At 28.6% G+C, this 13,253-nt stretch overlaps 1 protein-coding gene across 1 annotated transcript in view; it reads left to right on the forward strand.

Annotated features, from left to right (window-relative positions):
- LOC123292679 (nose resistant to fluoxetine protein 6-like) overlaps window positions 1–8,218 on the forward strand; it is a 160,505-nt gene extending 152,287 nt beyond the window's left edge. The window contains exon 12 of the mRNA XM_044873392.1: window positions 8,112–8,218. Within this exon, the coding sequence (XP_044729327.1) occupies window positions 8,112–8,218 (107 nt within the window). The remainder of the gene's footprint in view (window positions 1–8,111) is intronic.
- The last annotated feature ends 5,035 nt before the right edge of the window (window positions 8,219–13,253 follow it).

The raw sequence follows: 13,253 nt of genomic DNA on the forward strand, positions 1-13,253 counted from the left end.
ATAATATTATTGAAAACTAGCTGTGCCCGGTATGCGTTGCATTTTTCATAAGATAAATAAGATATAGATAGTAAATATATCATGAAATCAAAACCCGTCATCACGGATTTGAACATCTCCTATATAAATCGAAAGTTTAAAGTCATACGAACAAGAAACCCTCAGTAAGGTTTAATTTATAAAGCCGACAAAATTACAGTTAAAATAGTTAATTGAAAAAAAAAAAAAAAACTAATGTTTAATCGTCATCGCGAATTTTGATCAGCTTAGTCGGTATGAAATTTTATGCTTTTTTAGAAAAGAAAAACTTACCAATTTTTTTTGGCCGTAATTACGGAAACATTTTTTTTTTTTTCAATTTGTTGTCAATAATTTTGCATTATTCAACGCTGTCCTTTCTCAATCAATCGATTTTTTTCAATCAAATTTTTAATATCGAGTCCTCATAAACCACTGGACCAAATTATGTTTTTGTACATATCAATCGATACGCATCATGACTCAAATCTGTAAGGAGTGACATCGGAGTAATACAATACTTAATAATTCTGCGTAATTCGTTATCAGCGCCCCACCTTACCGTTTATGAGGGCTTCAACATGATGTAAGAAGTGTGTAAGATGTGCCGGTTACACGAATTAGTTTATTACCATTCCACCGTATTGATTGAATACTCTAGTTACATTTAATGCTGCGCGCTGATACTAGCGATTTTATATAGTCGATTGTGAAAGTTCAAGCTTTTACTAAAACCGAATAATCTTTCTTTTTGCTTACAACATAGGCTCGAAAACAGATAGACCTGATCAAATGAAAATATACTCAAGTCGATGATATATCGTATTGTTTTTTTTTATATAAAGCTATAATTTTATTATTTCAATAATTCCAGTTTTTAGGGTAAAACTGACAATATATTATTCATATTACTCGATTTCATTTTGATTAATAAAAATTATTCATAATGTTACAGATAAAATTTAACCCCAGAAATATTATTTAATATTCTGTCTTAAAATATGGTCAAGTAAACAAGAATATAAAGAACTGTGTCATAATTTAAGTTTGAATAAAAATATTACCCAGCAAAAAAAAAGTATATATAAAATTTTATGCGAAAAACAATTATTACTTTATGAAATGGAAGTAAGTAAAAAACAAGAATGGAATATACATAAAATAGGTTCGGTAGTAATATTTATTATTCTCTCATAAATTCTGTTCACTTAACTACTCTATACCAACAGGATGTGTTTATTACATTTAAGAAAATTTCTCATGAACACAGTTCTGTTAAAACCATATAATTTTTTATTTGATAAATCGTCGCCTGCACGTGTTTAATTCACTTAAAATAATTTTAAACTTTCATGAAAACATGCCAATTTTCATGGGTTTTATGCACGTCAAGTACGTATAAGTAAATAAGAATAGATTTTTCAAGAAAATCAATTGTTCTTTTTTACATTTTCTAAATATTTGCCATTTGCTTAAATATAAAGACGTTTTCAACTGTTAAAAATTAGAAAATATTTTAGCTACACGATGGCAATAAAATGAACCCATTTATCAGCTCACTCAAGCTATTATTTTCATTGAATAAAAAGATCATTGATTTATAATTATTTCTACGATTTTGCTATTCATTGTATATTTTTCGTTTTTACTTTGCGAGTCGTTGTGATATAAAAATTGAAAATAAATTTCTGTTCCAAGTCTTCATCACAAAGCATCGAAATTTTAGATGACAAAAATTAAATGGAATAGTATTTTGTCTTATGATGTTATACTAATTATTGGAGAATATTAACGAAGTTAACGTTAGACAGCCACTGAAATCGCGCAGAGTTTATTTTGCAATTTTGATATTTATATCATTCATAGAAGGTCTTGATGTAGAAACTAAGAAGCAGTCGAAAAAAATTTGTGTGTTTGGCATTAGGTTAGGTTAGGTTATATTGGCTGTCCACGAAGGACACACTTAGACTATAGAGCCCATTGTGATACCATATATGTGTTTTATCACCTTTCCGTTGTTTTACCATAAAAGCGCTTCGCGCCAACCTTATGCAATATCATTTTTGTTCACAATTTTAACCACTTTGCTTCTGTTTGGTAGGATCTGTAAATGCATACAAAACCTACTCAGCGCCTTCACTATCAACAAATAAGCAATTTGGCGGGGACTGGGTACCGTGTGAGAGAGTGCCAGAATGTCCCCATCATACTCCTACCTTCATAAGGGTATACCTTGTCTAGTTCTACCATTTTTGAATATGATTATTTAACAAGGTATTTTATTGTGTGTGAATTTCTATAACAAATATCTTGACTAACTTTGTGGAAACAATTTTGATACAAAAATACATACTTAAAAATCCATTTTTTTTTTTAATAGAAAAATAATCATCTTCATGAAATTCGCACGTTTATTTATATTTTCTCTCAGGGTAGATTACTTGCAATAACTGTTGTATTTATGATTGTATCTAAATTTTTGTTACGGAATTTTAGTTGAAAAGATGGGCTATAAAATTGTTACGTTATCCAACAAACAACGTTTGTAAGTAGGAATAAGAAGGAAAGATAAAAACAAGGCATATTATTAAATATATAATAAATATATAAATATTAAATAATATATTTTCGTTTATATATATATATATATATATATATATATATATACACTTTGTAAATGTACAACGGAAGGATGGAAATCAGTTAAGAGATGAAATGTGCTGAGATAATAAGTTATAATATTATTTATAACTTTATCATCGCATTTTCTTCTTCTTTTTTTTCATCTAACATTATTACAGACTAGGTGTCCCAAAATAAAAATTCTGTTTAAGGCATTATCATAAAAAACAATCAACATTCATTTATTCTGCCTTAAAAACCTAATTGGATATTTTTTTGTGTAACAAAAGAAATTTCTATTTATTATGCGTTTTTCCAGCCAAGAGATACTCTATCCAGTGTTTTTAATAGGAACTGACTTTGTTGCTTAACAACCTATTGTTTAAGACAATGTCAATACTTATCATTAGTTTTTAACCCCTGACCTAAAAACAGAGTGTTATAAGTTTGACCGCTATGTGTGTGTGTGTGTGAGAGTGTTCTTAGATATGTTTCAAGTGCGAGTTTAAAGTTGTATGCCCGTAAAATTTGTTGAGGGTTTTTTTAAATTTTGTAAATCTAACTTGTGAATGACAATTATCGGAACAGATGGAATACATGGTTGACTAACGGTCTACTCAACATTGAACTGATGATATATGAATGTCGAATATGATGTGGCATATTGCTATCAGGAATTTCTGCATAATATTTCGGTTGGAATATGAAAAAATAATTCGAGAAGAGTAAATAATTAGTATACTTAAAATGATAAATGAAATACATTTGAACATATTAATCTTCATGAACGCCTTATCTACTACATACAAGGTCGTAAACTTTTATGCTTTAATACTGTAGGGGAAGGTGGTCTAAAATGACCCCCTTAAGAAAAAATGGAATTTATAGCCAAACTATTCGACACATGTACAACGTCGAAATATTTTTGAACTCTTTATTCAAATGTTACAATATTGGCAAGTCAATTTCTTTTGATCTGTTCAAACTATTCAATATTTCTCAAAAGGGATCGTATTGACCGACCTTGTAAGAATAGTGGGTAAAATGATCCCATTGCATTTTTTATCAAACAGTTAACATAAAATATTAACTGTTCTTTTACATTGAATCAACGATTAGTATGAAAACAAAAATCACTGGTAAATTCATCTCAATTAACACATTCAAGACCCGTTACATGATGGGGGGTCATTTTATCTATAATAATTTTACACACAAAATAGGAATCATTTTAGCCTATACAAAGGAGATCATTTTATCCGTAACAACATATTTGAATATCGTCATAAAAACTGATCATAAAATTTATTATACACCTATGAAAATGTGTTATATAATATTATTAAAAGTCAACAAAAGCCAATAGTAAAACAACCAGCCAGCAAAAACTAATACAAAACAAGTGAAAACAAACATTTGACTGAGTTAATTGTTGAAATACCATGCATAGACAGTGTTGATTACTCTATCATATTACACATATGTACATACATGTCACACACATATAACTGACACACATATAACTAGACAATTTACGCCTAATTTGTGCTCTCACGGGTAAAGAGTGATGTTTACGAAAAAATGTTTCAAACAAAATATTTTTTGATAAGGAACATTTTTGTTCTATCTCTAACGGTTTACAAGCTGGGCCTTGCAGACCCATAGGTCAAGACCCAATTGACCTATTTTGCTCATTTACGAACTTGATCTCACTTTTTACGTCCTGAGTACGCTGTAAAAATTCCAGCTTCATATCTTTTTTCGTTTTTGAGTTATCGTGTTCGCAGACAGACGGACAGACGGACAGACGTAAGACAACCGAAAATGGACTAATTAGGTGATTTTATAAACACCTATACCAAAATTTTGTTCATAGCATTAATATTTTTAAGCGTTACAAACTTGGGACTAAACTTAGTATACCTTGCATATTACATATATGCATGGTATAAAAAGAAATTTTACGTTGAAATTTGTCTTACCATAAATCATAAGCAGCAAAATTAATATTTTGCTACGAAACACAAATTAGCTTATACATCAACATAAGTCTTTGTTGAACGATTAATTTGATCGCGCGGAAGCCATCTATTGATAAATATATAAGAAGGCTTTAATGGTTTACTTTAAACAACGAGGGATCATTTTACCCTGAAGGGTCATTTTAGACCACTTTCCCCTACATGCCTACATGCTTATTATACCATGTATATATGAAATATACATAGTATTATAAGTTTAGTCCCAAGTTTGTAACGCCTAAAAATATTGATGCTACAAAAAAAAAATTGGTATAGGTGTTCATAAAATCACCTAATTAATCCATTTCCGGTTGTCCGTCCGTCCGTCCGTCCGTCCGTCCGTCCGTCCGTCCGTCCGTCTGTGGACACGATTACTCAAAAACGAAAAGAGATATCAAGCTGAAATTTTTACAGCGTGCTTAGGACGTAAAAAGTGAGGTCAAGTTCGTAAATGAGCAACATGGGTCAATTGGGTCATGGGTCCGTAGTACCCATCTTGTAAACCGTTAGAGATAGAACAAAAGTTTAAATGTAAAAAATGTTGCTTATAAAAAAATATAAAACTTTTGTTTGAAACATTTTTTTGTAAACATCACTGTTTACCCACAAGGGCGTTAATTAGGTGCAAATTTTATAGTATGTATTTATTAATATCAAAGTGAATATCTTTTGTTATTTACGTGACGTCAAAAAAACAAACGAATGCGCATCAACACTTGCGCATTATATGAGAATATCAGTTAAATATGTCAGATATGTATGAATGTGAAATGTGAGTTATCAACACTGCCTATACATGGTATTTCAACAATTAACTCAGTCAATTGTTTGTTTTCACTTGTTTTTAATTCTATTGGTGGTTTTTATTTACTTTCATATATATCGATATTGAAAAGTTTTTATAGTGAATTATTCACGAGAAGTTTTTGTTTAAAAAAAGTTTCAACAAAATATTTGGAGTGCTAAAAAAGAATAAATAGTGATCATTTCCGATAAAAACTGAAAAAAAAAAATTGAAATTGCTAATAAACAAACAAATAAAAAAAACGATACTTAAATTAAAAATTATACGATTTAATAAGTTTTAGAATAATTTATAAAAATTTAGATTTATTGTACTTCCATGTATTACAAAATAAGTGATTAATATCCGAGATAATCTTATCAGGAACTTATTATTTATTATTCAGGAAGAATAAATTATATTAGTCAGCAAATTTTTATTTTATAAATTTTCTTTTGTTTGTTAAAACTACTGCGCAGAATTTGATAAATTTAATGCAATTTCCTTAGATTGAATAAAATTCATTTTCTGTGATAATTTACTCTGATAATCCTTTATTATTATAAATATATATTGTTGAATTATTATAAATATATTTTGTTACCAATCCTTTTCTGTATTTATTTACTTGTTGTTTGCATGTTTTCAAAGTATAATAAGACATAAAAATTGCATTTTTTTTTATAAATGTTCAATATACCAGACCACCCAAAAACTAGGAACTCCTAAGACGGAGGGATTTGGGTATGTTTTGATATGAAGAATGCATTGCTATTTATCGTTTTAAACTTTATGAATTTATTGATATTCGATAAAATTAATTAACCTTTTTTATTCATCAAATTTTCAGGAATTACAATTGGTTTTAATTTATCATGATACCAATTTTAATATTTGTCACAGAGTTACTGCAAGGGTTAAAACCCACAGATTAGTGCTAACGCGACCCATGGACCACTGCTACCCATTCTGGACATGACCAACCCTTGCATCAGTGAATGAATGCCATTAAAGGATTAATAAAAGATTCAAAAAATCCACAGGCCCATGCTAACTCAACTTACCCGTGCTAATCCATTAAAAGCACGACCGATCCGTAAAAAAAGGGCAAATCCTCGACAGTAACTTACCATAAAAATTCCAACCCTTTTACTCCATTTTGAGAGCCTGTGGAGGTATAAAATATCGGAAAACGATTTTGTAATATATGGATATAATATATGGATAATTCAAAGGAGAATTTAAGATATCTGTAAAAGTACAAAATGTGTTCTGGAAGGACATGGATCATATTTATAGCAAATCTCTGCCCTTCTCCGTTTTTCTCGAATCAGTGCATGCATTTAATATTTTTGAGGTTTATGTTACTAAAAACATAATTGAGGGAAATGGAGGTTTGGTTTAAATACAAACCGGTTAGTATATCCTAGACGAAGATGGTTTAACGTACTTTGGTTTGGGTATATATACCACATCATTATTAGAAAAATATAATGTAACTTTTGAAACTTTATGGTATAATTAGACGAAGAGTATCCCCAGAATTTTGTAAAAGTGTATATAATACCTATGTACGTTATACATAATAAATACGATTATTATGAACCTGCTTGTGGTATTTGTTTGCAAGCATACCAGACCAGAGGATAGCATATTAAATTGACAATATACAAGATGATCAATTAACACATGGAGTATGCAATATAACGATGTTGCAAGATTAGGAGATTCAATTTATGGATAACTACCGCATTAAATATGTGAAATTTACAAAATTTAAAAAACCCCCGACAAATGTGATTTATTCCTTGTAAAACGATTTTTGGAAACTTAGAGCTATAAAATGTTCTCAATCGAGTCGGTTCGACCGTTATAGGGCTACGATGCCACTGAGAAACACACAGATCCACAGATAAAAAAACTTTAAATTTATAGCACTCCTTCTTAAATCAATATCAAAGTGATGGTCAAGGACATCAGATGAGATGACAAGTATACTTAGAGAGCTTTCATTTTATGGGACAAATTTTTGGAAATATTTTAATTGAAATTTTTGAGTTCACTTTGTTCTTTTGAGTTTGTTTTGAATTACTTAATTATTTTACTATTTCACTTTTCGGAATGAATGGAGCCAGGTTTATTTGACCACTCATTTCCATAGTAATTATGTATATGTATGGCATATCTCGGTCAATTTAGAAGCTAAAAAGTCGAGAAAAAAACAAAAATGTGAACAATTATATCAGCAAGAACTATTAGCTGAATTTTTTTTTTATTTTATACAAAGTTTTTTTTGTAAATTGTAAAAGACTAATTAAACACCCAACTATTCCCTAAAAAGGAAGTTATAAAGGAACCTCTGAGAGGTGGACTTTTTTCAACCTAATAAACTACTGTGGAACATTTCAAAGATGCATGGATTTTTTCCTTTGAGATATATAGTTTCATTGTGCTAATACAGTTTGGTTGAAAACTGTTTTTAGGTCAATGCACGTTGATAATGTATCAAAAATTTTTTGCTCAAATATAATTCCCTGCATCTGTCTACCATGTCTATCATTCTTAACTGAAACATACTGTATCTTTATTGTTCCAAACTGTGTACCTGTAATGATAATATGATTGTGATTATGTATATTATATTCTTGTATTGTATTTTGTTGCAGACAGTCAACATAAGTCGCAGCCTGCAGTAAATTTATTGGTATATAGCAGTCTTGGAATATTTGGATGGTTTGTTGCACAATATTATTGTGCATTATTACTATTATAAGCGGATTAAAACTAAAAATTAAAAAAATTCTATGGAATACAAGATAAAATATTATATTTTAATAATAATATTAATAGACCGGCATTTATCCAGACAAATACGTCGAGAATCTGATTCTGATACAAGTCTACTTCGTTAGTTTTGATTCTGGTGTATTTCGAGGTATAACGACTTCAAATTTAAATTACGAAATCTGATCACCATACAAAGATAAAAGTGATTGATAAATGAAGTATAGGTTAGTTCCTTTGCATTGATATAAAAATTTAAAAAGTTTCCACCTCTTGCCCTAAAATACAAAAAAATAAATAAAAATTGAACGCCACTTATTATTTTGTTTCAAAGGACCCCTCAATATCATATAGGAAAATGACTTTCTGTGAAACTTTTTCTAACACACTCTAAAATTTTCTTAGGAACATTCTGATCAAAAGCTCTCACGGCCTCTTGGTATAAGACAAGGGAAATGGCTTTGCATGAAACTTTTTCAATCCACCCCCAAAATGATTTTCGAATCGTTCTTTTCAAAAGCTCTCACAACCACAAATTTACACAGCTACACATACATTGTATTTATATAGCCCGTAGCTCGAAAAATACTCGTTAAAAACTTTTGTGACTGTAAGAGATTTTGATCAGACCGATCCAAAGAATATTTTGGGACGGTTTGAAAAAGTTTCACAGACAGCCATTTTCCTAGTCATATACTTTGTAGCTCGGAAACTACTCGTTAAAAATTTATGTGGCCGTAAAGTTTTTGATCAAAACGATCCAAAGAACATTTTAAGGTTTTAAGGTAGGATAAAAAAATGTTCACAGAAAGCCATTTTCCTACCTAATATTACTTGGTCATTATTTACCATTTATGTAAAGGACGATCCGACAGGCGAATGACGTGAATCAAAACTATCAGAGTGGGCTAGAATTGATATTTGAAAGAATCGCAAAGTGAAGCGGGTTGCATCAGGATCAGAGTCCTGTACCATTTTTCTGGTTTGATATTGGTCTATAAAGACATAATAACATCAACCACCTAGATATGGACTTTTATCTACTCAACTGTGTAGAAATTGAGATAAATTTAAAAAAAATAGAAATAAATAATTATTTTTCAACAACAAAAAAGAAGATCTTTTATTAAAATTATTTTTTATTTTTTGATAGATTTGCTCTTATTAACCCTTTGATGGATCTGTTCATAAACTTGACCCCATGTGGTGCACAATGCTAAATCAAAATTAAGTTTTAATCATGTAATATGGTACATTAAAACAGAGGTTATCATCGGGGATACGAAACGTTTAGAAATTATTTATTTATTTTCACCTACATTAGGTAAATACAAGCAAACAAAGTCAAACATAAGCTAAAGTCTTAAGATTTTTGGCTAAGCTCAAGGATTAAGTTTAAGAATGAATTTCCTTGTAAATTGCCGTCTTGCAAAATTGTAATTTATCTTATACTATATTAAAGTGTTTTTTCCCCGAATATTTTGACACTGAAAGTAACTGATCGAAAACGTTTGTTTTTTAAATATATCTATAATCGGAGCCTTTTTTAAGAAAGGGATTTCAACTAATCAAAATGAAACAAATAATAAAATAAATAATATAAAATCGACTAAATCCGTCGAAACAAATTACTCGAAATCAAATTATATAAAGCTTTATTTTTATAATAATTGGCTTCTTGAAAAAAAGTACATATAATTGAAAGTTAGAGTAATCATAGTAAGTTATGTTCAAATTAAAAAACTTTTAAAATTTATTTTTGTATTTGTTGTAAAAAAAAGACTTTCAATGTTTAAATCAATTCAAACTATATTTTTGGGCTTAGCAACAATAATTAACATTTACAAAATCATGCACATATAACGATTTTAAGAATAACAACACTACGACATGGATTATAATAAATCAAACTGAAAATTTTCGGAAGTTCTTGCGTTAGCGTACTCACAAATACGAAACATGCTATGAAGTTTTATGTGAAACGGTATGGCTAAGGTCACACGTTATGTTTTTTTTTTCAATGTAACATTTTTACCTTGTGGTAAATAAAATGAATTATATCTTGTGTTTGATAGAACTATTCATTTAACTTCAATTGAAAAATCAACGTACGTTGAAGAATGTGACACTAGTGACCTTAGTTTAAAATGTTTTGATTATTTCCGATGTTTACCTGATATGAACATTTTACAATCGCTGTGCATTGTGGTTTTCAATTGTATAACATCATGGAAATTAAACTTAACACACATATTAAGAAGTCTTACTAAAATAAAACAGAAGAACTGTCTTTATTGTGCACAAGTTTTAATAAATGATAGAACTTATTAGAACTCGTGTTATGTTCTATCTCATTTTCTTCGAATAATTTTAAATAATTCAATGACTAGGAAAACTTATCTCTGGAAATTCGGTTCAATTTTGTATAACTCTTTCAGTAAAATGTATTTTAATAGTTCTTAATTCTATATTGCTGATAATTTTAAATTATCAAAGATAATTTATGGAAGCTGATACATCGTATTTATTCTACTGATTCATCTAAAAAAGGGGAATATATGAGCTGAGCATTTCAGAACATCACCAGACCAAATTTGCGACAAGTAATAAGTCTGAAAATTAAACGCCCGATGCATATTTATGAATAGCTTATCTATGTTGACGATAGCAGCTTTACTGTCTGAATACGTATTTATTTATACCAGAAAAATTAATATTGGAATTAAAAAGATTTAAAATGATTTTCTAATTAATTGTTAAAATAACTCAGATAATACAAAATCACATTGCCTAAAATAAATTAGTTGGCAAAAGATATTGCTTTTAAAAGTGGTGCAGCTACTTTTAAGGCGTCTAATAAATATTATATCTAAGTTCTATCAATTGTTAAAACTTATACATAATTACAAATCCACGTGCTGCTATTGGAAAAATTCATACTTAATTTGACCAGAAAATAATTAATAGGTTAAGGGCCAGATGTATGTAGTATTTGAAAGTTATTATAGTAGAACTGATAAAAATTTCTGAGGATGAGGCTAACAACTTTTTTATCTACAAAAATTGGCATACCTTAAGATTTCTCTTTCGAGGACCCTGAACAATATTTAACTGCGCGTCAAGTTGAAAATTTGTGAATATTCATTAACGATGATGATATTCAACTAAGAAGATAATCGAACAAAAAATGCAAAAATCATTTTGCTCTACACTCACAAGGTATCTTAAAACTTCTCATTTTTATTCATGTATATTATTATCTGTATATCCCTGGCAATTAATATTCACCAATTTTAATCTTGATCCACAACTAAAAATTTCTTCAGGGAACCTGAAATTCCCTGGTCGTGAAAATTCTCTCAAAAGAAAAAGTTGGCATATCCTTCAAAACAGCTTGTCAAATTTCTCACCATTATAAAATGATGTTCATATACTACATCGTGTCCTCGACTTATTACCAATAACTGACAGATATCGATTTAAGGAGATCAATTTTAAAAAAATGAATCAACCTATAACCAAAATATCATTACCTATAAACAAGCAAAAATACAAATTGTTATGAAAAAAAAAAAACAAAAATTGTAGCAATTAAAACAAATTTAAATGAAAAATAAAACAATAAAAAATAAATAAATAAAAACATTTATTTTAATTGGAATATCGAGTTGCACAAAATTTTATTGTGCCAAAAAAAACAGGGTACGAAAAAATAAAATAAATCATATAACAAATTATATATATTTGAAAAAAATAATAATAATAATACAAAAATATATATCATTGTACAGGGTGGGGCAGAATAGTAAGTGATTTTGAAAACTCTTCAAAAAATATCCCATTAGTCTTGCGAAATAATTTTCAATCTGCTTAAACTATTTAAAACAGCATTAAAAAAATTAATTAACTTGTATTGCTAAGTTAAATTTAAATTGTTCTTTTTTTGAGTAAATTCAGTTAATTTAATAGTTTATGCAGTTACATTTCTAATTTTTTTTAATCTTCAGCTTGCAAAACAAATAAGTCCGTCTAACCATATAGATTCTTGCAAGCAAGTTATTCATAATATTTCACCGCATTACCGCATTACGTATTGAAGCATCTCTTTTAATGATTTTTTCAATATTATTTCAATAAAACACTCTCATAGCGTAAGAACAACGTTACTATAATATTGAGATATTAATTACTCCATGGTTACTGAATAAATGACAGGAAAATCGTGAAAGACGTAGTCTATCACTATTTTGAAAAATTTACGAAATTTTGAAAATTCCTTTTCAAAATCTCATACTAGTCTACTCCACCTTTTATACTTAGTTGAGACCACTTCTAAGTGTATCACTTATATTATGTAAAATCTCTTTATATAAGTGTGTAAAAAATTTAATTAACTTAAAGATTAAACAATTATGTATTTAAAAAAAATATTAATATTTATTATTATTATATAAACAATGAAATTGTATTATATATAAATTATTATTAATAAAAACCTAAAATTTAAGGTATTTGACTTGCTTTATTTCTTTTAGAACAAACCATTAATAAATATAACAATATTTACCTAGAAAATTTATTGAGACTCCAATATGGACACTATTCATATCAACCATTGAATTTCCTTCAGGAAATTGCAGTTTAATACATTATTTTCTTTCTTGCTACATCGATAAAAAATGAGTTTGACTGTTTTTCACTTCCTTTTAAAAGAAAGCGTTTTTATCGCGAACAAATTTGGTTCCGAGTTTTCAATGTATACATCAATTTTGAGCATTTCTAAATCCATATCATTTTGAAAAGAGCCCATATCGTTTTCAAACAATCTGTAACGTTTTTGACTGCTACAAGTTACAAGAAAATAATTATTCGAAGAAAAATTTATTTTTAATTTTTATTATTTTGTTTCTAGAATGTTAAAAATATATTAACAAACAAACTACTATTTGATATTTAATTTAATTAATCCGATAAAGCTTATCGACGATGGTGGTGTTGGTATTTGTGCTATCATGCCGCTGAAA

The sequence above is a fragment of the Chrysoperla carnea genome, chromosome 2 (genome assembly GCF_905475395.1).
Source record: "Chrysoperla carnea chromosome 2, inChrCarn1.1, whole genome shotgun sequence".
Taxonomy (NCBI): Eukaryota; Metazoa; Arthropoda; class Insecta; order Neuroptera; family Chrysopidae; genus Chrysoperla; species Chrysoperla carnea.